At 55.7% G+C, this 25,644-nt stretch overlaps 2 protein-coding genes across 5 annotated transcripts; one reads left to right on the top strand and one right to left on the bottom strand.

Annotated features, from left to right (window-relative positions):
* The first annotated feature begins 1,208 nt into the window (after positions 1-1,208).
* Positions 1,209-13,191, top strand: CSDC2 (cold shock domain containing C2). 2 transcript variants are annotated; one of them, XM_011369036.2, is made up of 4 exons: positions 1,209-1,560; positions 9,319-9,617; positions 10,528-10,650; positions 11,260-13,191. In XM_011369036.2, exons 2-4 carry the CDS (start codon positions 9,442-9,444, stop codon positions 11,420-11,422), a joined length of 462 nt encoding a protein of 153 aa, XP_011367338.1. In that variant the 5' UTR covers positions 1,209-1,560; positions 9,319-9,441; the 3' UTR covers positions 11,423-13,191. The 2 variants fall into 2 exon arrangements, with proteins under 2 accessions (XP_011367338.1, XP_023391689.1); XM_023535921.1 differs by lacking the exon at positions 1,209-1,560 and adding an exon at positions 8,324-9,196.
* A 230-nt stretch (positions 13,192-13,421) lies between these two features.
* On the bottom strand, positions 13,422-22,752 carry PMM1 (phosphomannomutase 1). Of its 3 annotated transcripts, none has more exons than XM_023535919.1 (8): positions 22,587-22,752; positions 20,238-20,355; positions 19,079-19,155; positions 18,860-18,972; positions 18,568-18,667; positions 15,287-15,362; positions 14,282-14,397; positions 13,422-13,902 (listed from the first exon to the last, which is right to left on the bottom strand). In XM_023535919.1, exons 1-8 carry the CDS (start codon positions 22,671-22,673, stop codon positions 13,780-13,782), a joined length of 810 nt encoding a protein of 269 aa, XP_023391687.1. In that variant the 5' UTR covers positions 22,674-22,752; the 3' UTR covers positions 13,422-13,779. The 3 variants fall into 3 exon arrangements, with proteins under 3 accessions (XP_023391687.1, XP_023391688.1, XP_011367337.1); XM_023535920.1 differs by having other exon boundaries at positions 13,422-13,836; XM_011369035.2 differs by having other exon boundaries at positions 18,860-18,951.
* Between the last annotated feature and the right edge of the window lie 2,892 nt (positions 22,753-25,644).

Raw genomic sequence — 25,644 nt, 5'->3', positions numbered from 1 at the left:
TCCCCGTCTCTCCTGTAGAATCAGAAACTTAGGACCGGTGAGCCTGATTGTTCTGGGAGGTTCCGGAAGGGCAGGGCATGTGGGGGCATTGGGTGCCCTGGGTTCAAATACCCCTCTGACCAGGTCGTGAATGCAGGCAGGTCCCTCCTCCTGCCTGAGCCTCTGTTTCCTCACCGGCAAAATCAGGTTGACGACGATAAAGCTTTGGACTGTTGCGAGCTTTAAACGAAGGCGAAGCTGGTTGTCTGACGGGTGGACGCCCTCAGTGCACCTTACTAGCTATTTTCATTCATTATTTGTATTTTTCTGGATCGTCTCTTTTTTAACTCCCCCCTCCTTTTCATTTTAATAAGACTTCTTTTGAAAGCGCCAGCCCGCCTCAGTAGTACTGGGGTTACGTGAGGGAGAGCCTGTCTTCTTTCCAAGCTAAGGCTGAGGAGATGGGACAGGAAGAAGGAGGAGAAACCCTTTGGTGAAAGCCTCCTCCAGGCGGCCGGGGCTTCAATACATGAACCTCCAACAGCCCTCTCTTCCCTACCTTACAGACGAAAAATCGGTCAGAAGAGACTTGCCCAAGGTCACACAGCTTGGAAGTGCTAGAGCTGAGGTCAACACTGAGTCTTGTCTGTCATAGAACCCTGGGCTTTCTCCAGGAAGAGTGTTTGTCCAGCCTGAGAGACCCCCAGGCTGTGTGTGTGTGTGTGTGTGTGTGTGTGTGTGTGTAGCAAGCTCATCACTTCCTTAGAGTCTTCTTCACCTCAGTTCAGTAGAAATATCTCAAAGGCCTACCGTGGACCAGATCATGCGTTGCTGTGACTTGCCCAAGTTCATTCACTCACAAGGCTCTCAGAGTCAAGTGAGACACAGACCTGAGCAGGGTGTCGGTGCTAATGGAGGGCAGGGACATTCTGAGGGGCCAGAGGGAAGGGGAAGGCCTGAGAGTCCTTGGGGATCTGGCTCTCCCCACCTTTATCTGAAGCATCCTGGCGGGGAGGCCTTTCTGCTGGGCCCCACCCTGAGGCCCCCCAGTGCACTCACACACACACACTCACACACTCACTCACCACTCCACCTGCTTGCTCTCTAATTGCCAGGAATGCAGGCTGTCCCCAACTCTGCCTCTCCTGCATTCCTCAGCAGCTACTCCCACCTGGCAGGGCAAATTATACCCTGGCCCAGCTATAAAAGCCACTTTCCAAAAAAAGAAGCTTTAGGGCCCTGAGAGACACAGCTAACTCTCTCACTCAGCCTGTGTCTGACTCGGGAGGTGGTGTCTGGGCCCCGTGTCCCTTTAAGCAGGGAGTACAAATTCCCACCCCAGTCCCTCCCTCCTGCTCTTCCTGACGTCAGGAGAAAGGCGTGTGTGAGTGAGTGAGGGGCCCGAGGTGCCGCATGCTCACACACACACACACACACACTCACACACACACCCATACGCACGACCGTACACACAGCGCATCTTTCAGACCACCCCTTGCTCCCGGCTCCAAGAGCCCAAGAAAGGCAGAGTGCTGAAGCCGGCTGCAGGAGGCAGTCCTCGACCTCGGCTGCCAGGGAGAGGTAAGGGGCTGGATGGGGGGCCCCAGGCCACACCAGCTCTAGAAACTGGCTTTGGCAAGGACGGAGGAGGAGGGTGGTATGACATGGGGCAGGGGAGGCTGGGAAGGTGGGCATGTCCCCCGGGGCTGGCCCAGCCCAGTTCAGCTTACGGGTTGGCGGGTTGGGTGTGGGGGGATATGAGAGGATGTGCAGATGAGCCCACCGGGCTCGCCCTCCCTCCTTCTGACCCCCAAGGGAAGCCGAGGCCGTGTGGCTCCCTGTGAGACAGCGTGTGTGTGTGTGTGTGTGTGTGTGTGTGTGTGTGTGTGTGTGTGTGTGTCTGGGACTTGTGTCTGGCTCAAGAGCCAGAGAACAGCAGACACCTGCCAAGCCGCAGCCTCCTGTCTGGGAGGCAGGGGGAGAGATGACTGGAGAATGAGCGTGCTCCTCCCAGAGCAGCAGGAGTGGACTGGGCCTTTGCCCCGGGAATCTGGGGCTGGGGCTGGGGCTGGGGCTGGGGAGGGACTTCAGGAGCAGACAGTCGGACCTGGAGCAGCTGTGTTCTCCTGACTATTTCTTCCCCAGTGTGGTGGGGTAATTGTGTTAACTCGCTTGGAGAGGTGGCTCCATGCTATTATTTTCGCCTTGGAGCCACCCCACTCATAGCTTTTGCCTCTCCTGAGGCCACTCCTCTCCCCTGCCAGGTCTGTCCCTGACCTCACTCTTGCCTGGGTGCAGCCCCTGGAGGACAGGAGTGATAAGCCTGGGGCTACTGGGCCTCCTGAGGTGGGATGCAGGGACAGGGGCAGCCCTGGCTGGCACCAAGTCCCTGAATGGCCTGACCCTAGCACAAGGAGTCCAGGCGGAGATAAGGGGTGATGCTGGCACCCACAAGGGAGACAGCAGGTTCCTGCTAAGCTGCCAGCCTGTGGGCTCTTCCCAGGGAGAGTGGAGGGGGATGCAGCACAAGAACAATAATAAATACAGAGTGTGAATGGCTGCATCCGCTGGGCTGGGGGAGGGGAGGCGGAAGTGCACCCGGGTGGGGGCCGGCAACCTCTGAGAGCCTGGCATCGTGCCCGCCTGGACGTGCTCCAGTAGAGGCCTCTCCCTGGGAAGGGGCTGTCTCCAGCCCCCTTGGGGATGGGAGCCAGTTCCCCAGAACTGACTCCATCCCAGAGGCCTCTGGGGTCCTCCAAATTCTGGACGTTTTCTCCTCCTAGCCTCCCCGCTACCATTCCCTCGAAGTCTTTTTCAAAAACATCTATTTTCCCAGATCTGCCCTGCCCCTGTAGATCTGTCTGCCCCATCCTCTTTAAAAAAAAAAAGAAAGAAAAAGAAAAGGCAGGAATAAACAGGACCTGCCTGCACAGGGGCCTGTGAGAGCCAGAGGACAGCCTTGGCCACAGAGGCCTCTTCCAGCCTAGAGAGGTGGATGGGCAATGTTCACTGACGCCCACTGGCCATGGAAGGCGGCTCCCTAGGGGGCACTGGGTGGAGGTCCTATACCGTTCGTTGGTGGGGAGGTGACACCTGCAGGCTGGTCTGGAAGTAGGTCCTCAAGACTGGCACCAGCAGAGGGCGCTCTGGGCCTGGCCGGGCTGGTCACAACCAAGGTGGCCAGGACCCCAGGGCCTGGTGGGAAGGGGGCTTGAGGCAGTTTGTACCTTTGTGCACACAGAGCAGCAAGATGGGGGTGGGGGGCAAAAAAGCAGTGGGAGGCTCTTCTCCTTCCCCCAAACTAGTGAAACGATGATCACCGTGGTGAGTGGCATGGTGTACTAGAAAGGTCAAGGGCTTTGGGATGACGCTGACTTGAGTTGAAGCTCAGCCACTCTACGTGTTCCTTTGACCAGTGTCTCTAGGGAGAATCAGAGTGGGAAAGTGACTTGCTTGGGGTCACACAGCCCAGTGGATCTGGAATGTGAGCATGGCCCTTGAGGTGCCCATCCTGGCATCCACACCTTCATTTATACCAAGGACCATCAGGGACCTTAATCACAGCAGCCTCCCAGGGCAGCATGGGCATGTGACAAGGAGGAGAATTAAAGGGTCTCAAGTAAACTCAAGTATTGGCTGAGGCAGCCCTCCCCCCCCCCCCCCCCCCGCCACATACACACACACACACACACACAGAGGCTGTGGGAGGGGGAGGTTTAATTAGGTCACCTCCAGCTGCTAGAGCAGCTTTGGCACTGATGTATTTTAAGGAGTGTCTGGGAGGCTGGGGTGGGGGAGGGGCGGGGGAAGTGCCAACTTCTGCCTGGTGGTCCTAAGGCTGTTTCCTCACCCTCCTGAGGCCCACCGAGGACAAGACCCCGACGTTCAGAAAGCCCTTTCGCTGTCATCCTGTCATCCGCCGTCCTTCCCATTTTTAGGCCACCATGTCCTTTCCTCCCCGCCCCGCCCCCCACCCCATCTGCTTCTCCACAATGGGGGCTTGGGCTGGGATGTTTTTATTGGGGGAGTTGTTTTTAATCTTGCCAGAGTTGGCAAATGACTCACCCAAGGTCATGGTCTGAGTCAGCACAAAGCCAGAAATAGAGCCCCAGTTCTCCACGCCCCTGTCCTTTCTCTGGGGGAGAGCAGGAGTTTTCAAAGACTTGCAAGTTCTGTCCTCCTGCCAGGGGTGTTTCTGGACCTACCCCAAAGGTCTCCAGGGTGTAGAAGTGCTGCCCCTGACAGGCTATGTGACCCTAGCAAGCCTCTTCACCTCTCTGAGCCTCAGTTTACTCTTTTGGATAACAGGGATAATAATGGTGATTATCACAGTATCGTTGTAAGGACTAAATCAGAATGTGGGGCAAAGGGCTTGGGATCCCACTTGGCACATGGTTGGTAATCAATAGTGCTGGCCTTGACTTGTATCAGAACTTCCCGCACTGTGTTCCAGTCACCTGTTTGTTCCCTCCACTGGACTGGGGGCCCTCAAAGGGCGGAGCTGTCTCTTCTCCTTGTCCTGGTTGCCAGGCAATCGATTTCCTTCAATTACGCATATGTTTTTGATAACTTCAGGGGACAGTTTGACTGACCCTCATTAGTCATCTAGACCGGTGGCGAGTCATGTAGCTGAGGAGAAAAGTGAGGCCCAGAGAGGGGCAGGCGCTTGCCCCAGGTCACACAGCACTGGGAGGATGAGCCAGCTTGCTTTCCCATGGTCAAGAGAGGACCCAGACAGCCCTTTCCTGCCCCTTCTTTTTGGGAGGAGCTGAGAAATGGAGAAGCCCCAGCACCAGGGCAATGGTCACCTGCTGACAGGGCTGAGTCACATCTCATGGCCCTACGACGCTGTGTCTGTGTCACGAGCGTCTCCCTCAGGTTATCTCCCAACAGCCCCGATGTTTTGTTTCCGCCTCCCCTGGTCCTTTTGTCTGCAGAATCACAGGTCAGCTGGGGTTTGGCCGTCATGCAGGGAGATGAAGTGGAGCTTGGCTGGGGGTCAGAGCCAGAAGGTGTGGCCAGGAAGATGCCCACTCACAGCTGCTCACCCTCCCACCACCGGGACAGGCTGCCCTGATTAGCCCCATCTGACAGATGAGGAAAGCGAGGTGCAGAAAGGGAGGGTCACTCAGCCAGGGCACGGGAGAGCCAGGATTCAGCCTGGGCCATCTGAGTCTCAGCCTGTTCTCTCACCCCCAGACTGCTAGTTCCGAGGGGCATTTTTCTGGGCAGGAGGTGCCCCCAGATGGGCACACCAAGGCCTTTGGGGGCTTGGCTTTAGGTCCCTTTGAGTTAAAACAAATGTTCTACAAACATCTTTTTCTCTGCATTTGGAGTTTATTTTCTCCTTTAGTTTCTCAGGGAAAGTTCTTTGGGGGAAAACTCCAGTCTTGTCTTGGCTGAACTAGGAACAGAATTTATCCTCACAGGAAGAGTAAGGATAAATGTTCACCTTTGGACAAATCTGGGTTCTGTCACTTACTTGCTGTGTGACCTTGGGCAAGTCACTTAACCTCTCTGAGCCTCAGCTTCCTCATCGGTAAGATGGAAACAATTCTTATTTCAACCTTTCAGGCCATCTGGGAGGTTGAAAAATAATCTCTGTACAGACTTGCGCTGTGGATGGCATTCAGACAACAAAAGCCTCCATCTTCATTTGCCACCTTCTGCAGCAGCTCTGGAGAAAGGATTCTGAACTAGAGGCTTGCTCGGCATCCCCTTGCGTATAGCTCCCTCAAGTCCAAGGCTCTGGCAGGGCCCAGGGAGGGAAAGACTTTGTCCAAAGTCACAGAGCAAGTCAGTAGCAATGCAAGGCCTGAACCCAGGACTCTTGACTTCCCCCTCCAGGCTGCAGAGTCATATTGCCCTGGTTTGAGTCCTGGCTCAGACATTAATTGCTGTGTGGCCTTCAGTGAGTGACTCAACTTCTCTGAGCCTCAGTTTTCTCATCTGCAAAACGGAGTAATAATAGCACCAGCCTTAAAGGGCTGTTGCAGGAATTTAATAACAGGAGATGCTATGAGGGGCGGGGAAAGGATCTAGTCCTGGGGAGGCAGGGAAGAAGAGAGTGAGGGGTGAGCTTGACTCAGCTCAGCCGGGTCCCTCCTTCCCCCTACCCCCACTTCCCCCCATGCTCGATTTAGCTATCCTATCTGGGAGGAGCAACCTGTCACCTACCGCCTACTCAGTGCTTCCCACATTCCATCCCATTTCATCCTCCTAAGAGCTCTCAGAGGAGGGGGTCTTATAACCCCAGTTTCCAGAAGAGGAAGAAAATGGAGAGCCCAGAGCAGCGCCGTGGAGTCTGCCTCCTCTGCGCCCCTGCCCTAAGGCTGACTCCTGCCTTCTCCTGAGGGTGCCCCCGGGGCAGGGGGTGCAGTGGGGTAACAGCCTTAGCAGAGTCCTGTGGGGGCTGGACGCTGCTGGTCCATTTTGGGAAGCCCATTTAGAGGAGGGGGCTGCCTTCCTATCAAGGCTAACCCTGGATAACCGGTGCTTCTTTTCCTATTTCCGCTGCCTGGGAGCCATGCTCACTTGGCCTTGGCTTGGGAGGTCTAGCTTGTCAGAGCTGGGCCCAGCTCAGCTGTGTCTCCCTGGTAACCATGTGAGCTGCCGCCACCCCTCCCCCATCGCCTTCTCTCCCCTCCATGCCCTTCGACCTCCCAGCACCTGTCACCGCCAAACACAATACCAGGCCTGGGAAAATTGTGCAGTGAGCAATCCAGGGCTGCCCTGCTTTCCAGAGAGGGAGGCAGAGTTTCCGTCCCCACCACCTGCCACCGTCTCCCAGGCGGGGTAGCGGGCAGCCAGGAGTGTTCTGCAGGGCCTGGCGTCTCGTGCTTTCCTGGCTGTGTCATCTTGGGGCACTCTGCTGCCTGTCTTCCTTTCAGTGACAGCTTTATTGAGATATCATTCACATACCATGTAATTCACCTGCTTAAGTGGACAAGTCAATGTTTTTTGGCATATTCACGGAGTTGTGCGACATCACCACAGTCATCATCCCAAAAAGACACTCTGTGCCCATTAAAGCTACTCCCTATTTTGTTCTCTTCCACCCCCTGACAACCACTAACCTACTGTTTGTCCCTGTGGATTTGCCTGTCTGGACATTTTGCATGAATGGAATCATGTACTATGTGGTCTTTTGTGACTGGCTTCTTCCACTAGCATGATGCTTTCAGGGTTCATCTATGTCGTAGCCTGAAGCAGCACTTCGTTCCTTCTGCTGGCTGAATAATATTTCACTACGTGGCTGTCACACGTTTTGCTTATCCATTCACCAATCGATACACCTTTGGGCTGATTCCACTTTCTGGCTATTATGAAGAATGCTGCTGTGAACATTCATGTATAGGTTTTTATATGATTTCTTCTCTCCTCAAAGCTTCGTTTTTTCCTCTCTGAAATGGGGGTAAAAATACTAAACTTGGCCCACCCTTGCCTCCTGGAGTGCGCTCAGTGAGAGAAGCCCCACATCAGCTTAAGGGGACTTTAAGGGGCCATGAGAGGCTATGAGGGGCAATTCTCACTCCCTTCCAGCTCTCTGGGCTGGAGGGGCACATGGTGGGGTGGGGAGGTGCCTCTAGGAAGGAAGGACTCTGAACCTCCATCCCCAGGGATGGCAGAGCCAGCTTATCATCTCGACCCAGAAATATCCCACTTGCTGTGTGATCTTGAACAGCAGCCAGGAGACCTGCTCCAGTGGTGGGGGTTGAACGGTGGTGACCTCTTGCTCATCCAGCCCTGCCATGCAGTGCTCTGAGGCTTCCTGGGCTCTGGACTCCTAAGAAGCCTTGAACTCTTCCCTGGAAACTCCAGGCTTGAGGGGTGGAGAACCAGATGGAGGCCAGAAATAGACTTGCAGCTTAGGGATTCACCTCTGACCCCAGAGCCTTTGGCTGAGGGGTTGGGAAATTGAAAGAAGCGGGTGAGGAAGTGGAGAACACATCGCCCTCATTCTTATATGATCACGGACTCCGGGAGCTCTTTATATGCCCAGGCTTAGTCAAGCCCCATCACAGCTTGCAGGGATGAGGCAGGGTTTATCAGCTCCATTGTACAGGTGAGGAAACAGGTGAGGTCAGTAAAGTGTTACCCAAGGTCAGTAGCTAATATGCGGCCGAACTGGAGTTCCCCAGCTCATCCGGGTGTCCTGCCTGGCCCCGCCGTGGTGGGCCACCTGCCCCAGCCTCAGTCAACAGCCTGACTCATACATACACTGAGCTGTCCTCCTCAGGGTTCCAAGTGGTGTCTCTTGGGATCCAAGACTTCCCAACCCCTGGAGGGTGGAGGGGAAGGTGAGTGGGGTGCATGGGTGGGGAAACAATGTTTTCTTCCTCAGTAGATGAAAATGTAGGATGAATTTTTCAAGGTCATCTAAGCGTTGAGCTGTCGATAGGAGAATTTCTATTAATCAGCACTGATAATATCAATTTACTGGGTATCTACGAGATGCCAGATGCTGTCACACACACTAAATCCTTGGATCCTCAGCAATCTTGCATGGTAAGTATTCTCATCCTCAATTTAGAGAGGAGGAAATGGAGCTCAGGAAAAATCACCAACCTTCCCAAGAGCTCACCGTGCCCTTGTCCCATTCTAAAGCAGGTAGAAAGTCATTCAATACTTACAGCAACCTCTCTATAAAAGAAGAACCAGCACTATCCCCATTTCACAGAGCAGGAGACTGGGTCCAAGGTTAAGGGTGTTGACCAAGGCCATATAGCTGATAGGTAGAGGAGCCAGAATTCAAACCCAGAGCATCTGGGTCCAGAGCCCACCATGTTGGAACTGTTAAGTGGCTTGCTTGAGGTCACCAAGTTACAAATGACAAAGCCGAGATTCGAACCCAGGTCTGTGGATTTGAAACTGCTAACAATTGTGCCAAATTGTGTTCCAGACCGTCTTCGGCCACTTCACCCATCCTGCCTCCAGACTCCAGAGTTAGAGAATTGAACGTGAAGCTGGAAGAACTTTGAAGTTGGTCTTAGCTTGGACCACCTTAACAAAATACCACAGACGGGGCATCTTAAACAGCAGACGTTCACGTCTCACGGTTCTGGAGGCTGGGAGCCTAAGCGCATCTAAACCTACTTACCTCGGAAAGACCCCATCCCTAAACGCTGTCACACTGGGGGTTAGGACTTCGATGCATGAATGTTAGGAGACCACGATTCAGTCCATAGCAAGGTCATAGAACCGTTTTGTCTTTCTGGTGAGGACACTGAGTCGGAGGAGGGCCATGGCAGCAGGCGCCGTCCTCCAGACTTGTGCCCAGTGTCCAGAAGCTGTCCACCCTGGCCCACGCTCACCTCTGTTTCACTCTTCTTCTTCCAGACGGAGCCTGTGGCTGGTGAGGCTGCCGAGCAGGGCCAGGCCGGGCCCTGCCCGCAAGGACGCCCAAGCCCTTCACCGGCCCCCGTGCCCGGGAGCCCCTCGGGCTCTCCTGCTGGCCCCACCATGACTTCGGAGCCCACGTCGCCCCCCGTCGTGCCTCCGCTCCACTCCCCTAAGTCCCCTGTCTGGCCGACCTTCCCCTTCCACCGGGAGGGCAGCAGGGTCTGGGAGCGGAGCAGTGTCACATCGCGGGACCTACCCAGTCCTCTGCCTACCAAACGGACCAGGACGTATTCGGCGTGAGTATCTACCCCTCGCCCAGGCTCCAGGGGTCTTTCCCAGGACAGGGTTCCAGCCCTGTCCTTCTCCAAGCCCTGTTGTCTTCTCCTGAGGATGGGGGAGCTCAGCCAAGCAGTCTTTCCAGTAACTGCTAGTATTCATTCATTTATTCATTCATTTATTCCACAAAGATTTATTGAGCTCCTGAGCAGTGATGAGTAAGACAAAGTGGCAGCCCACAAGCTGCATATGATCCAGAAGGAAATCATTCACCATTCGCTCCCTGGCAGAATTGGATGCGAGGGCCCAGCATTGGGCATTAGGGAAGATGGTGGGTTTGGAAGATACATTAGGTGAAGGAGGAAGTTGGAAGATGGAACAGCTTGGGCAAAAACGGTGGCATGGGGTTGACCGTTGGAGCGGGCCGGATGGAGACTAGCCTTGGGCCTTTGGTGTCAGTCACTGGGTGGGGTAAAATGGTGGAGGGGGTTTGTCAGCCACAGGGAGACTGACTTAGCTTGGCCAAAGGAGGAGGTATTTTTACGGCAAGTGCTGATGGTCTCCTGCACCCAACCCAAGGCCAGGCACAGAGCAGATGTTAAATGATGAACAGATGAGTGAGAAATGAGTGACGAGGATATCACTGCTTCAGGAGGTAGTGAGCAGGGGAGGGTTCCGTGCAGAGAGAGGGGTGCTGGCTGGTAGTCAGGAGACTCATATGCTGAGCACCCTGGGAGAGCCAGTGCCCCTCTCCGAGCCTCAGTCTGCTTGTCTGTCAAATGGCATGATGAGAGGACTGAGCTAGCATAGCTGCAGCTTCTGGCCCGGGGAGCCTTCCCCGCAGTCCTGAGGCAGGCTCCGCAGGCAGGGCCCAGGAGGACTGTGGGGGTCCCCAGGCTACAGCTCCAACCCCCCCTTCCCTATCCTCAGGACAGCTCGTGCCTCTGCTGGCCCTGTGTTCAAAGGCGTCTGCAAGCAGTTCTCACGCTCACAGGGCCACGGCTTCATCACCCCCGAGAATGGGTCCGAGGACATCTTCGTGCATGTATCTGAGTGAGTCCCGTCCCCCACCCTCCATCCTGGTGATTCCCTCCCCACTTCCGGTCCGCGGCCCGGCCCCTGTGGCCGTGTCCCAGCAGCGCCTCCAGGAAGGCCTCCCATGCCTCTCCCCTCACTGGCTGAGGTCTGTGCTCCTGGCATCATCTCCTCTCATAGGGGCTGGGGGCACACGGGACGGGGAGGGCTGGGGCAGGTGGGGAGGGGCGACTCAGACCTCTGGAGCCCTGGGAACCACTGGCTGGGCCCTGGGATCCTGCCTAGCAACAGGAGGCTGAGAGGGCTGGGCCAGCCCTTGGCCCCTTCTGCCTGGAAGGGGCCTTCAGGTGGGTAGGCTAGCGGGGAGAGGTGGGTCTGGGCCTGTGTCCCAGCCCTAATGACAGGCATGACTTAGGGAGGTCACTGAGGTTCTCTAAAGCCTTAAGGACCTCCCAATGCCCTCTCACATCTCACTTAATCCCCAAACAACACAGAGAAGAAGGGACAGTTTATGATTCCCGTTTTACAGATGAGAGGGCTGAGGCCCTGAGGAGGGAAGCTAGGTCACAGGGGGTGTCTGGGAAGAGGAGCCTGCTGGTGGGCTGACGCTCCTCTCCTGCTCACCAGCATCGAGGGCGAGTACGTGCCGGTGGAGGGCGACGAGGTGACCTACAAGATGTGCCCCATCCCGCCCAAGAACCAGAAGTTCCAGGCTGTGGAGGTGGTGCTCACCCAGTTGGCCCCACACACTCCCCACGAGACATGGTCCGGCCAGGTCGTGGGCTCCTAGGCCGGGCAGGGAGCCCCCCAAGGGTGGATGGGCGGGTGGCAGCTGGCTCTCTGCCCTACTGCACTGGCTGACTCAGTCTCCCAGGTGGCCTCAGTGTGCACGTCTGTCTGTCTGTGCTTGTGGCCCTGAGCGTTTGCCTCCAACCACCCCTGTGACCCGTGACTATTGTATGAGCTGGACCAAGGAAGAGGCCACCAGACCTGCCTTCTCTCCTTGTCCACTCTCTCTCCTTCCTCCTCTCCCTGCCACATGGGCACAGGACCTTCTCGCCCTTCTGCCCACTGTCCACGTGTCCACTGAGCCTCTGAGGGCCTGCGTCAGGCCTGGGGCTGGGAGCCAGGAGGCACTGCAGGCTCCTGCGGGAATAAGCTTGCTGACTTGCCTCCACCCGAGGCCCTGGCTCAGGGCTAGACTCCGTGCTTGAGCTACTCACACCTCCCACCCTGGGCCAGGCCCCCCACAGTGGCCTGGACCCCACCCCTCAGAAACCAGGCCAGCGAGCACTTTGTGAGGCCTCCCAGGGCCTCCCAGCCCCTGGAAAGGGAAGCGGGTGAAAGGTGGAGGCAGGCAGGCCGCCCCTCAGCGCCATGGCCCAGCCTTCCTTCCCCCTCCTCCCTCCTCAGCACTCACCCTGGACAGGCAGGACAGAGGGGTCTGAGGGCAGAAGGCAGTTTGGGGGCTCTAGTGTCGCTAGCCACAGTCCCTCCTCCTCAGCCTGGCAATCGCTCTGCGAACCCCCAAATGAGGCCGCATCTCTTCCTCTGGGCCGCGCCGAGCCATGCTGCCTCCACGTGCCCGGGAGGCATGGGTCTGCAAAGGGGTAGGGACATGTCTCCCCAGCTTAGACGGAGCCATCCCCTTTGCCCTGACACAAGCCCCACTGATGCTCTGGCCACGCCCAGCCACAGTGGCTGTTGAGGGCCCAGCGAAGTGTGGACACACGTCCCCTCAGGCAGGGCCAGGCTGGGGCACCTACGAGAATGGCTCTGAGCCTGGGAGGCCACCAGCCCTGCAGCCCCCTTTCTGGACCCTCCTAACGCCACAGGACGGTGGCTCCCACTGGCCCCCAAGCCAGTGGCTGAGTTGTGATTCCTGTGCTGTCTGTCCCTTAAGATATGTGTTGTGTGCATTCACTCTCAGGTGGGGGTTGGCCTGGCCTGGGAGGCCAGGAAGGAGGACTTTCCCTCCATGTCCCCCACTACCTGCCAGAGAGCACATCTGATGGTGGGGGGCGGATAGAAATGGGGCTCAACAGCCCAAGATGAGGGGATCGGTGACTATTTAAGATCCCCAGCCCTTTAAGGCCCCAGGGTAAAGATCAGCTGGAATATGTGTCCCATCCCTGCCCCCTGTCCCCACCACAGGCTGGGAGCCCAGAGTGGCTGAGATGTGTTGGCCAGCAACCCCCCTAAACAGAGAATGGCCCAGCTTGACACCCTATTCTGATCTGCGGCTATTCCGGAAAAGCCTGAGGCCCTTCCCCTGAGAAATAAGGGCTCCCTGGCCTCCTTAGTGGAGATTTAACAGTACAGGTTGACTCCTGGGAGCCCCACAAGACGCCCCTCCTGTGAGTGGACCCCCCTTTCCAGGCACTAGCCAGGAGGTAGGACATGGGAACATCAGCCTGGGGGCCCCTGGCGTGGCAGCCGGGAGCAGCGCTCCTCACTCACAGCCCCGCAGCGTCCAGTCAGAAACCCTCCTGACCCCCCCACCCTCCCGGACTCCCCCATCTTTCCTGACACTGGCAATAAACCCTCAACTGTGACTCAGCCTGGCCCAGAGCTGCCTCTGTCTGTCTGGGATCCCGGGGGAAGGGGCTGCGGGAGAACACCCTAAATCAGCCCTCGTTTGGGGTTTCATTGGCCCACCCTCCCTGACTGGATCAAAGACTTCCTGTGTGACCTGGGGCAAGTCCCCGCCACCTGTTTCCTCATTTGCAAAGTGGTGGCCGTAATAGCATCTGTGACTGGGGCCAGTTATCCACTCAGAACTGACGCCATACCTTGTTCCAGTAACTTTATTGTTTGTGATAAAGTTCTAGCAAACACCGTACCTTCCCCGCCGCTCTGCGCCCGTCTGCGACAGGCAGGCGGGGCGGGCTCTATCTCGTACCAACATTCACACACCTCCTCCCAGCGTAGACAGAAACCCATTTTGTTCACAAGTACAAGCAGCAGCTGTGGCCAGTGCCATCGGGGTGGAGGACGGAGCCAGTCCCACCGGGAGCTGACTGCTGGAGACAGTCGTCCACGTAGACCCTGCCTCGTCATGGTGGGCCTTGCAGCAGGCCGTGTGAGGCAGGTATCCTGGGCCGGGGGCTCTCTTCAGGACTGGGCGGAGGTCTCTGGACGTCCTGGTCATGCCTCATGGGCTGTCTCTGGGAAAAAGATCTCGCGGCATCGCTGTACCGTGTCCTGAGGGGAGACCACGCTGTGGCCCACAGTCCGGGGGTCAGCATAGATCTCAAAGTCATTGCCACCCTGCGCAGAGGAGGGGCAAAGAGGGCATACACAGGTGGTGCCTGGATGAGGCTCCCGGGGTTGGGGCCCAGCACCCACCCTGGCATGGGGTTCCCTCCCTCCACTGGCTCCTGCAGAGCTGCCCCTCCTCCTATCCCCTCAGAACCTCCAGAAAGCCCCACTTCTCAGCCTTCACCAGGTCTGCCCTGCCTTGCTGTGTGACATGGGGCAAGTGTCCAGCCAGCTCTGGGCCCCAGCCTTCCAATCTGTGTAATGGGGCTAGTAAACACCGGCTGTTTTCTGGGAGTCTCTCAGGAGTTCTGTTCTGTCACCCGGTGTTGCCTGGCCTTGACCTGGGGGCGACTTGGGGTGGGAAAGACCTGGGTTGAGCCACACTCACGGGGCTGGTCTCGTTCCCAAAGAAGTGGATGGTGTCGAAGCTGTCCTGGTCCAGGCTGTCCAGGCAGCAGCGCTTGTCCCAGCCCTCAGGGAAGACGTCAAAGCTGATCATGCCTCCTGTGGGGGCAGGCGGACAAGCCAGCAGAGCCATTCAACGACTCTTGAGTGTCTACTGAGTGCCAGGCACAGGGCAGGGGACAGACTCGGGTCCTCATGGGAGTTATGATGCAGGCGGGACAGGCGGTCAACACGCCAGACCACCTCAGAGCATTAAGTCAGCGAGGTGGGGGAAGAGAAGCTCTCCAGCCAGCGTGATCAGGGGAGACCTCTCTGAGGTGACACTGAGCTGAGACCTGAGCCAGAGTGGCAATGGCTAGAGAATTCCGAGCCCTGGCACAGAGTATGGTCCCCGAGGCAGGGAAGGACATGGAGTGTCCCAGTGACAGAGAAGGACTGGAGAGGGCAGAGGTGAGGGCATGTGGGCCCCGGGGTCCAGGGAGTTGGTCGTGGGTTTCATTCCGAGTGAGGAGGAGCCTCTGGAGGGCTCTGAGCAGGGCTCTGACATGGTCTGTTTTCCCAGGATTTTTCTGGGCTGTCAGGGGAGGTGGCAGGGGGAGACCTGATGCATCGGTTATCCAGACGGGCCTGGGATGAGGCTGCTGGCAGTGGAGGTGTGAGCGATGGTCAGATTCCAGAGTATTCTGGACATAGGGCCCTGGGACTCACTAGTAGACTGGACTCGCGAAAGGGTGAGGGAGAAAACGCAAGGGAGACGCTTCGGTTTCTGGCCTGAACAACCGGGGGGGTGGTGGGGTGCTGACTGGGTTTAGGTGGGGAAGACTGGGGGCCTTGACATAGGGAGTCCCTGCCTGTTTAGGCTCAGCCTGCCCCTGTCTGCCCAGAGGGGTGGGAGGAGTTTCTGGGGACCGCAGCTGGCCTTGGGAGTGAGGCCCTGGCAGGCGGCTCTTGCGCCGGGCCCATCAGGCCCTGCAAGCTGTGGACGTACCTCGGGAGAACCTCAGCCCTTTGCCAGCAAACTCAGTTTTCAGGGCTTCCACGAACTTCTCCCGGATCTTCTCCTTCTGTAGGAGGGAAGGGAGCAGACTGAGGCTCAGAGGGCTGCTCTGTGCCAGGCCCTGTGCTGGGCACACAATTCGTGTGAGCTCACTGAGTCTTCCAAGGGGATATCATGACCCCTACTTGATGGGAAACTGAGGCTCAGAGTTCACGGTTACCCAGCCTCAGAGGCAGAGCCAGGGCCTGAATCCAGAAGGACCATGACTAAATTCATTGCCAGCTCCCGCCAGTGGGGATGTGGACCAGGTATTCTGAAGGACGCCTTGGAGTTGAGGCTCGAGGAAGAAGGTTGAGGGGACAGGGCAATCTGAGTCCCAAGTCAGAGTCCACCTCAGGACAGGGCTCTGCCCCATCAGCTCTGTCCAGTTCAACGAAACCATGGCTCAGACACTAGAAATGAGCATGAGGAGCCAAGAGCATGTGAAGATCTGTGAATAAGTGGCAGTGGGTGCTCAGAGGGAGGTCAGCAGGATGCCAGACACAGCTATAGAACCAACCCCGCAATTCCCTGCAGTGCCTCCCCAGTCCCCAGTCCCTCCCTCCCCTTTGGCAGGACCTTGAAAGTCTGTAGCATACCTACAAACATAGAGTAAAGGGACATTTGCTCACTAGCCCAAGGATCCCTAGCCTGGCCATGCTGGGGCCAGAATGCGGAACAGCCACGGCAGGCCTAGAGGGACAGCTGTTTCGGATGCTTTGCTAATGGGGGCCAGCACCACAGGAGCGAATGGCTCACGCAGTGCAGGCTCGCTGTGGCCGAGGTATGGAGTGCCCATGTGGCCGAAGCAGCGGTGAGAGCTCGGTGGGGTGATCAGCTCGCAGAGAGCCTGGAGGCCTGGTTGGGAAGTGGAGACATCCTGGGGGACCAAAAGCCACTGAGGATTTTGCAGCACAGGAGCATAGTGCCTAGTCCTGCGTTTTAGTCAGTCAAAGAGTTGGGTGAGACTGTTATGGCAAGAGAGGCGGGCGGTGGCCAGAGGTCTGGAGCCTGGAGGAGTGGTCCAGGAAGGACATGAGCTCTAAGGCCAATGTGACCCATCCTGAAAGACAAAGGCAGGATGCCTGGGTTCTAGGCCCAGCTGCTGTGCCTCCGGGCTGTGTGACCATGGGCAAGTTGCATGACTTCAAGAATAAATGTTCCCGTATGGCCCAGGATGGCTGCGCCTTCTGTCTTTGGAGAACCAGGCTAGTCATTGGACAGCCCCAGGTGCCAAGTCTAGCCTCAGCAGACCCACACTGTGTCCTCAAGCTGGTCACCCTCTGGCCTCAGTATCCCCATCTAAGGAAGGGGACTTCTTGTCCTCAGGGTCTAGGGGAATGAAGGAGAGGAAAGCATTTATGTGCCATCTGGGCCAGTGCAGGGAACACAGGAGACCAGGAGGTCCATGCCCTTCTCCAATACCAGAAACAGGCGAATAAGAGCCAGAGAGACAGAGAAGACCCTGGGGGTGGTGGGCAGAGGCAGTGTTGCTAGGCTTCCATCTCGTCCAGACCTCATTACAGCCCAGGAGATGAGAACTATGATTATCCCCAGTTTACAGGTGAGAAAGCAAAGATACACAGTGCAGAAGCCGCTTTCCCAGACTGGCTTCCTGGCGCGGGGAGAGGACAGACACACACAGGGATGGACTTGAGCCCAACCCTGCAGGCTGAACCAACAGGAATGCCTGTTGGACCCTATGCGGGTGGGAAGGTGGAAAGGGGGCCCGAGCGGTTGGCAAGGTGCCCGTCACCAGGGGTGGGAAACCAGTAGTGGTGAAAAGGTAAATAAATGCATGCCTGCCGCCATGGCACATGGTAGGCGACTTGGCAAGCAGAGGTGGACCCGGGATCGGAAACCTGAGTGGCCTGAGAAGGCGCCACGCGAAGTCTCCATGCACGTGGGCATTGCCTCCTAAGCCTGTGGGCACAGGGTGGCCGTGGGGGTGGAGGTCAGTGAGCTGGGAGGCATCACAGAAAGTCCCACCCCTCCTCAAATTTTTGCCCTGCAAACCAATTTCCCTATGTGACCTTGGGCAAGTCACTACCCCTCTCTGAGCCTCGGTTTCCTCATTCATAAAATGGGGACTGCACTACCTATTTCATTCATTCAAAAAGTATTTCTCGAGCCCTTGTCATGTGCCAGGCATGTGCTGAGCACAGGGATTCAGAGGTGAACAGCCAGAGAAACGCCCGCCCTAAAGGAGCTTACAGCTTTGGTGGGGGAACCAGACAACCACCAGGTGACACGATATATTAAGAGGGTGGCGATGGCTGCTTGAGGAGAAATCAGAGGAGTGGGAGGTGCGAGGGGTGCAACGTTAAATGTAATGCTTGGGGAAGGCCCCACCGAGAACGTGGCATCTGAGCTCATGCAAAGGAGGTGAGACGGCGAACCGCTTCTGAGGGCAGGAGGCACAGCCCTGAAGTGGGAGCGTGGGAGACGCCTGCCAGCTTTAGCATCAGCAGGGAGGACATGGCCCAGCGGGGAATGAAAGGAGGAGAGCGGAAGGTCAGAGAGGTCGGAGAGGACGGGGATGGGCCAGCGTGAAAAGGCTTGGTTAGATGGACGTGCTCCATCTCTAAGGGAGGGGGTGGTGCTGAGGATGACAAGCAAAATGCAAGTCAAGGTTTAACGGGGAGCAGCATATCCCAAGGCAAGAGAGACCGTGGTATGTTCCAAGCACAGACGCAGAGGGAAGCCTGAAGAGGTGGGCCTGAGCCAGGCAGACCCCTCAGAGGGGAGAGCACCAAGGCGGGAGGCTGGGACATTGTCCAGTTGGCAAGAGGAGCCATGGAAGGACTGTTAGTGGGGAGAGGACTTTAAAAGGTTCTCCATGGCACCTCCGGCGAACAGACGGGCAGGGAGGGGTCTATGGGGGCAGGAGCGGGGGAGCGGAAGGACACAAGTGAACAGATTTGAGCCCAACCCTGCAGGCTGAATCAACAGCAATGACTGTTGAACCTATTGTGGGTGGGAAGGTGCCCAAGGGCTTGGCTTAGGTAAGTAGGTGGCTGGTGGTGCCTGTCACCAGGGGAGGGAAACTAGTGATGCTGAAAAGATACACGTGTCCCTACAACCACGGAACACGGGAGGCGTCCAAAAGGGTATTGGTTCTATCAGAACACCCACCCCCAACCAAACCCATTGCACTGATGAGAAAATAAAGGCTCAGAGAGGTTGAGCGCCTGAGGTTCTAAGGTTGCCTAAGGTTGCACAGTTGGTGGCACCTTGTCCAGTTCGGAAAACTCGATCCGCTCCTCCAGGGTGCAGCTCCGGCCGATGGGCGAGATGTTCAGCATGCCATTCCGGAACTCGATGAAGGTTCCACTGGTGGCGATGGCGGAGGGAGGGACAGTGGGGAGCCAGAGAGAAGGAAAAAGGCCCTGAATTCAATCCAGCCTCGTCTGGACTTGACAGGAGACAAGAACCCCCCCACCAGGTCCCACCAGAGAAACCCACTCCTTCCCCAGGCCCAGGCCTGGGAGGCGAGGCTGGGCACGAGGCTGGGCGGGGTCTCACCGCTTCTTGGGCAGTCGCAGCAGGGCCATGTAGCGGAGGCAGAAGTTGATCAAGTCCTGCAGCAGCTCCTCCCCGAGGTGGCTCTGGATGGTCTGGGCAAGGGTCACAGGGCTCTGAGCATGGAGGGCACGGTGCCCTTCCCCACCCAGGACAGAAGGCACCCGTGGACTGTTTCACTGTGGAAAAGTGTCCTGGGCTAAGGCCCTGGGGGGCACTGACCTGCTTGGAGAGCAGCCGTCCATGCTTATACTGCACTGTCCCGTTCTCAGCAAACACATAATCAAACTTCTCGATGACTTCAGGGTCACATAGAGGCCAAGGGAGAAGGGGAGAGAGTGAGACCAGGTACCCAGAGCCAAGGAGAGAGACGAAGCCCACACTCCTTGGTTTGTCATTCAAAGCCCATTTGTTCCACCCCAAACCTTTTCTAGTCTCACCTTTTGCAGCTCTGGCTTTTTCCAGACAAGCAAACAAGCCAGTGACATCTCTGGACCTTTGCTCATGCAGGTCCTTCCGCTTGAAGTGCCCTCCCACTTCTTCCCCCTCCAGCCCTCCAAGATCCCACCCGCTCCCCTGGAAGCCTTCCAGGACTCCCCAGCACAGGAGTTCCCCTTAGGCTCCCACAGCCCCCTGCACAGGGGCTTCTGTTTTGTTTTATAGCTCCCATCACTGTGTTGCAAGGTTGATTGCGTGGGGTAGTTTTCAGCTCTGGCTGCCATGAGAAGTGGCGGGAATCACCTGGACAATGGTGGGACTGTGGAGATGGAGACATGGACACATAGGGAGATATTTCTGGACTGGCTGATGGAATAAACAAGAGGGTGGGAAAAAAGGAAATTCAAGGAAGTTTCTGGTTTGAGGAGCCGGAGGCATTTGCCTTGACTGGGCTGAGATCAGGAACTCTGCTGAGAACAGGGATTCTGTATCCGAAAACTTTCTGGGTGACTTCAGAATCTCCCTCTGTTAAGTGGGATAATCACACCCACCCTGAAGTGTGATTGTGAGGATTAAATGAAAGGAAGTTAACACATGGTTATTTTCAACAAACGGTAGCCATTATTGATTATGCCCATTTTAAAGATGAGGAAATCAAAACGCAGCAAGAATTGAGAATGTAAACTACATCAGGGCGGGATTCTCCCTGCTTTGCTCCCTGCTGTTTTTCCGAAGCCTGGCACAGTGCCTGGCACATGGGAGGTACTCACTAAATGGTTGCTGAATCGGCCAGGAAAACATCTGGCAGTTCCCTCTGGCAGTTCCCTTGCCCCACAGAAGCAGAACTGGGTCTTTAAAGGCACATCGGTCCAGAGATCTCCCAAACTTCCCACCCCCCACCCCCACCCCAACTGTGGAGCTGGCTCCGGCCCACTCCTCCTACCTTCATCCCCCTCTCCCAGCTGCTCAGCAATCTTAGAGTAGTCCGAGCCGCCCACCACACCGATCTGCACCCTACTTCGCAGCTTCTGCAGGAAAGCAGCCACCTCAGGGTCAATTTTCTGCAGTGGGGCAGGGATGCAAAAGAGTTTGGCTGTCAGCACATCTGGGACCTCCACTTAGCCTTCGTTCAGTGCTCAGAATGAGAAGCCCATGTTCCAACTGGGGATCTGAGGCAGTTCAAGGTTTAGAACCCAGATCTTAAAAAAGTAGATGCACTTGGGTTTAAACTCTGGCTGGCGTCCCTCGATAGCAGGATGACCTTGAGCAAATGGCTTTGCCTTTCTTTGCCTTCTTTGTCCCATCTATAAAATGGGGATCACAGTAGCAACACCTGGAAGAGGGGGCACTGTTAGAATTAAATGAGATAGTGCATCTAAAGCGATTGCAAATGAAAAGCAATTAAATTAACTGGTGACGACTGATCTTATGAAAAGACGCCTCACCAAGGAAATGTAAACTAATGACTTATACTCCGTGTTTTCAAACATTCAAATACTCAAAGCTGACAATATCAAGATGGACAATGATGAAGGGGAAGCGAGCACTCTCAAATGCTGCTGGTGAGAGTGTAAATTGGTATAGCCATTTTAGAGATGGCAAGAGCTACTAAAACTTAAAATGCATGTGTCCTGTAACTTGGAATTTCCACTTCTTTTGTGTATATGGAAGTTCATTGGGGTATAATAGTAGGAAACTGCAAACAACTTACACGCTCGTGAATCAGAGAATGGCACATACCTGCTCTGAAATATTAGACTGTGATTACACAGAATAAGGCAGGCCTGTACTTCCAACATGAGAGAGTCCCGAGACATGCTAACTGTCAAAAGCAAGTTGCAGAAAGGCACACACAGTATGATGTATGGTACCGCTTATTTTTTTAAAAGCCTCAAAAAACAATGCGTAATATTTCTTCTGGGCAAACAGATCCAGAGAAAGGTCTGGAAGGGAGCCACACGACAGGCAACCAAGTTACTTTGGGGAGGAATTTCGATCCTGACACAGTCAGAGGGAACTTTAGCCTTCTCGGTTGTTTTCATTCTTTACAAGAGAATGCACTCATGAGTATATGTATAATTAAAAATTAACTTTTAAAAAGCACTAAGGCCAGGGTCTGGCAAAACTATTAGTGGACACATTAGCGTGCCATTCTTGGGCAAGGAAGTGGACAAAGGGTTGGGGCTGTTCCCAGACCCTGTCACCCTCCTTCCACCGTCATCTTTCTCCCATCCCTGAGGACCCCGGGAACTTCTGGAAGGCAGGGTGGCCTGAGTCCTCCCTGTGCCCCCAGGGCCCAAGCCAGAGCCCTCCCATAGGGGAGGGGATGGGGCATGCAGGACCTAAGAGGGGAAGCTAAGACCTGTGTTCCCATCAGCCTCTGTCCTGTAACCAGGCCCTATTGGCTCCCTGTTCTAGGAGATCCCTCAGATGGTCCTTGTGGCCTCAGATTGGAGGGGGGGAGGAGAGGGGGGTACCCTCAGGGCAGGCAAGAATGAGGCTTATCCAAGCACCCAGTTGGTGAAGATGGGTCTGGGGGCTCCTCCAGGGTGAGCTCCAAAGGGAGAAAAATGGTGTGGAGCAGAGGTTGGAGGATCAACACGGTGAGATGTCTTTAGAAGAACTAACTCCCACCCTCTCAGTGTCACAATATCCCCAACGTGACAAGGCTAGGCCTGGGAATTGTCACCTTCAGGTAGGCGGAGCCCATCCCATACTCGACCGAAAAGGTACAGCAAGCCCTTCCTCCTTCCAAGGCTGGAGGTGGGAAGTAAAGTGGGGGAGGAACTTGAGAAACCAGACTCAGGCCCAGGCCTGCACCGGTCGGGTGGGAGGGCTCTGAGACCCCTGGCCCCCCAGCAGATGGCGACTCTGACGTCTGGGTGCGCTCCAAGCCCTGTCTGAAACCCTGGATTTGCGCCCTAGGGTTGAACTGGGGTAGAAGCCCCGGCTGGGGAGGAGGGGGCGTCTGGGAGCCAGGCCTTGGCTTGTGGAAGCCTGGCGGAGGAGTAAGGAGGGCAGAAAGGCCTCCGCTTGCAGCCTCCGCCCTCCAATCCGACCCAGCCCCGATGCTACCGGGCAGAACGTGGGCGCGCACTCCCTCGGGTTGTGACATGAGGGCCCAGGTGCCCATGACTCCCAGTGGGCGCCCCCGGAGTGTCAGGGGCTGGGTACCGCTGAATCGCACGCTCTGTCTCGGGGGCCCGGCGGTCACGCCGCTGCAGGCCCCACATTCGGCCTCCGGTGTCCACATAACACTCCCGACCCGAGCTTCCGAACGCCGAGGCCCTACCTGCCGAGCTGGCGTCAGGGTCCCGTCCACGTCAAACAGGCAGAGGACGCGCTCCTTCCTGCGGGCGCCCTCAGCGGTCACAGCCATGGCTGCAGCTCGGCGTGCCCGCCAGAGTCGCGGGATGCGGCCGCCGGAGCCGCGCAGGGAAGAGGCTGGATGGGGCGGGGCCCGGGAGGGGCGGAGCGGGGAGAGGCGGGGTCCGCAGGCAGGCCCGGTCGCGCCTAACGCAGGGGGGCGTGGCCAGGGCGAGGTCTCCGCGGGAGGTGGCGGGGGCCGGACGGGGCGTGGGCGGGGCATGGGCGGGGCGTGGGCGGACTTGTAAGGATAACTCTGATTGTATCAGGCGGAGAAGGGGCGTAGAGTAGGGCGGAGCAGAGACCAGCAAGAAAGGTCGGATTGTCCCAACCCATACGGAGGCGAGGCCTGGGCCCGGCGGGAAATGAGGGCTAGAACTCGGAAGAGAGGGGCGGGGCCCGAGTTGCGCCATGGCAGGATGATTGTGATTGCATCTTTTGGTGGAGGGGCTGGACGGGGGTAGGGCCTCGAACTGGCAGTGTTGTGCGTTGCCGGGCGTGGGCGGGACTTCAGATCCTGGGCTGTCCGGACTCGCCCTGTCCGCCGTCATTTACACTGACTCGCTGCTCCTGGCTAATACCTCTGTTCTTCAAACCTTGAGCTTTAAGAAATCTCCTGATGGCCTTTGCTCAGGCTCTGGACTTTGCCAGATGGCCTTTCCCTCCCTACTCTTTCTGCTGTCATTCTCTCCACCCTATAAGGCTCAGCTCACAGTCCACCTCTTTCAGGAAGCCTTCCCAGATCTGTCTATTCACAGCTATTTAACCATTACATTGACTTTGGAGTCAGTTCTAGGCTCTTTCCGGCTCCACCATATGTGACTTTGGACAAGTCACTTCACTTCTCTGAAGATTTGTGTCTCCGCTGTGTAAAATGGGAAGAACTTCATCTACTTTGCAGGGTTGCCTTGCACATGAAAAGAAATAAGTGTAAAAGAACCCACATTATATGTGGCACACAAAGGAGAATTTGTGTAAATGTGCTTGATACAGTTACTGATTAAACAGCTATTGCCTGTCAAAAGTCTTCGAAATGTGCAGATGCTTTAAGCCAGCAATTCAACTTTTAGAAAAGAAAAAAAAAAGGGCATTGGTTAAATTAACTATGGTCCGTCTATAAAATGAATCTGTGAAAATCTGTGTTGTAGAACAAGGATCCCCAAGTCCTGGGGCTGCGGACTGGTACTGGTCTGTGGCCCGTTAGATACCAGGCCACACAGCAGGAGGTGAGCAGCCAGTCAGCAAACGAAACTTCATCTATATTTGCAGCTGCTCCCTGGTGCTAGCATTAGCGCCTCAGCTCCACCTCAGATCATCCGGCATTAGATTCTCATAGGAGCACCGCTCCCTGGTACTCAAAAGGTTGGGGACTGCTGTTGTAGAATATTTAACATGGAAAAACCGTGATCCCATTTCTGTAATAGGAGAGTAGCAAGCTGTCTCTGGGTATTAGTATCATCGTGAATTTCAGAGATTACCCCCCCCCCAAATGTGTTGACTGCAGCTTCCTCTTCTCCAGGGCTCTGTTTCTTCCTCTTTTCACACACCAGAGCCAAAAGCCCACTGCACATCCCTCTGTGCTCCCAGGGGGTTGCCCTTCTGTTCGAGGCTGTGCCTGTGAGGAGATTTTTGCTGCATTTAGCATCCTTGCCCTGATGCCTGTCATTAGCTCTGGCAGTTTTGGTCATACAGAGAGACACACTCATCCACACACCTATGAGTGATAACCCGGTGCACCATGCTTCTGATGGTCTGTTTGCTTTTCTGTCTTGGTAGCTGCCCTGAGGAGACAGACCACTGGAGTCAGGGGCAGAGAGGGGCAGAAAACTGCAGTCTGGTCCCTGCTAACTAAGTACTCGAACAGGTCACTTTCCCTAACTGGGCCTCCGTTTCCTTGTGTATATAATGGGGACATAATCCCTACCCGATAGAACTATAAAAGGTGAGATAGTAATAACTGATATTTATCGATCCCTTACGATGTGCCACCCACCATACTGGACACTTGACCACATATCTTCGTTCACTCTCACAGCAGCTCTAGGAGGTGTTATTGTCTCCATTTGATGAAGAGAAAGGAAAGGGATGTGCTCGTTGCTGCACAGAGCACCTAGCAGGGCTGTGACCAGGGTGAGCTGGGTGGATGAGGTACTGGCTGCAGGCACAAAAGCTAAGGGGGCACCAGAAAGCTCGGCAATTAAGATAAATAGTATTTTAATGTAATATTTTTAAAAATCAAAATTAATGCAAACAAATCCATGATGAACAAAAAGTCAAAAAAAAAATTTTTAAAGACTGTATCGGTCATTGTTCTGAGGAGTCATATGGGAGCCTGAGGCAAAAGGAAAAATTTGTCTTTCTTTCTAGGCCCTGCTGCAGAGTATGGTTCATTCATTAAACAAATTTATTGTGCCAGACACTGTTCTGGGTTCTGGCAGCACTGGAGGGAACAAAATAAGAAGCTTTTGTTTTCTGTTGGATGCAGAGAGCAAACAGAACCATCTCCACGAGAAGACTGAATTTTATCCTCTGCACCCACTGCTCCACCCAGATCTGGTCTCTGTGACTCTGGCCACTGTCAGGACCTGAGACCCCTTCCCAGGGCCCACCTAGTCTAGAGCCTGTGGGTGGACCTGGAACTGCCCAGATTAGTCTCTAATATCTCACAGCTGATACCTGTTCCATTGCTTAGGAATTCCTAGGGAACCGTTTAAATGCAGATGCCTGGGCCCCAATCTTGCTGCTGGAATCCAGAAGCCGTAGGATGGGGCCCACAGGGCAGGACAGGTGTTTGTCTCCTAAGTATTGGGTCCGCCTTTCCCAAGACAAACAAAGATAAGCTCTTAACAATATCACACCTATGCCTTAGACGTGTAGTGAACCGGTTTCTTATAAATGCCTTTCACAGCCTCTCCCTGAATTCTCACCACAACTCAGGTCAGTGATGAGGACAGTGAAACCCGGAGAAACGGAGTGAACTGCCT

Source organism: Pteropus vampyrus, unplaced genomic scaffold, assembly GCF_000151845.1.
Source record: "Pteropus vampyrus isolate Shadow unplaced genomic scaffold, Pvam_2.0 Scaffold145, whole genome shotgun sequence".
In the NCBI taxonomy this organism is placed as follows: Eukaryota; Metazoa; Chordata; class Mammalia; order Chiroptera; family Pteropodidae; genus Pteropus; species Pteropus vampyrus.
The sequence above is the reverse complement of the archived record's forward strand: the minus strand, read 5'-3'. Positions and strand labels throughout refer to the sequence as shown.

Excerpts from the sequence above, each read along its gene's own strand:
- CSDC2 (XM_011369036.2), top strand. The coding sequence starts at position 9,442 with ATGACTTCGGAGCCCACGTCGCCCCCCGTCGTGCCTCCGCTCCACTCC. Across the intron at positions 9,618-10,527 it reads CGGACCAGGACGTATTCGGC|GACAGCTCGTGCCTCTGCTG; the intron begins GTGAGTATCTAC and ends CCCTATCCTCAG. Across the intron at positions 10,651-11,259 it reads ATCTTCGTGCATGTATCTGA|CATCGAGGGCGAGTACGTGC; the intron begins GTGAGTCCCGTC and ends CCTGCTCACCAG.
- PMM1 (XM_023535919.1), bottom strand. The coding sequence starts at position 22,673 with ATGGCTGTGACCGCTGAGGGCGCCCGCAGGAAGGAGCGCGTCCTCTGC. Across the intron at positions 20,356-22,586 it reads CCCTGACGCCAGCTCGGCAG|AAAATTGACCCTGAGGTGGC; the intron begins GTAGGGCCTCGG and ends GCCCCACTGCAG. Across the intron at positions 19,156-20,237 it reads GCTGGGAGAGGGGGATGAAG|TCATCGAGAAGTTTGATTAT; the intron begins GTAGGAGGAGTG and ends GTGACCCTGAAG.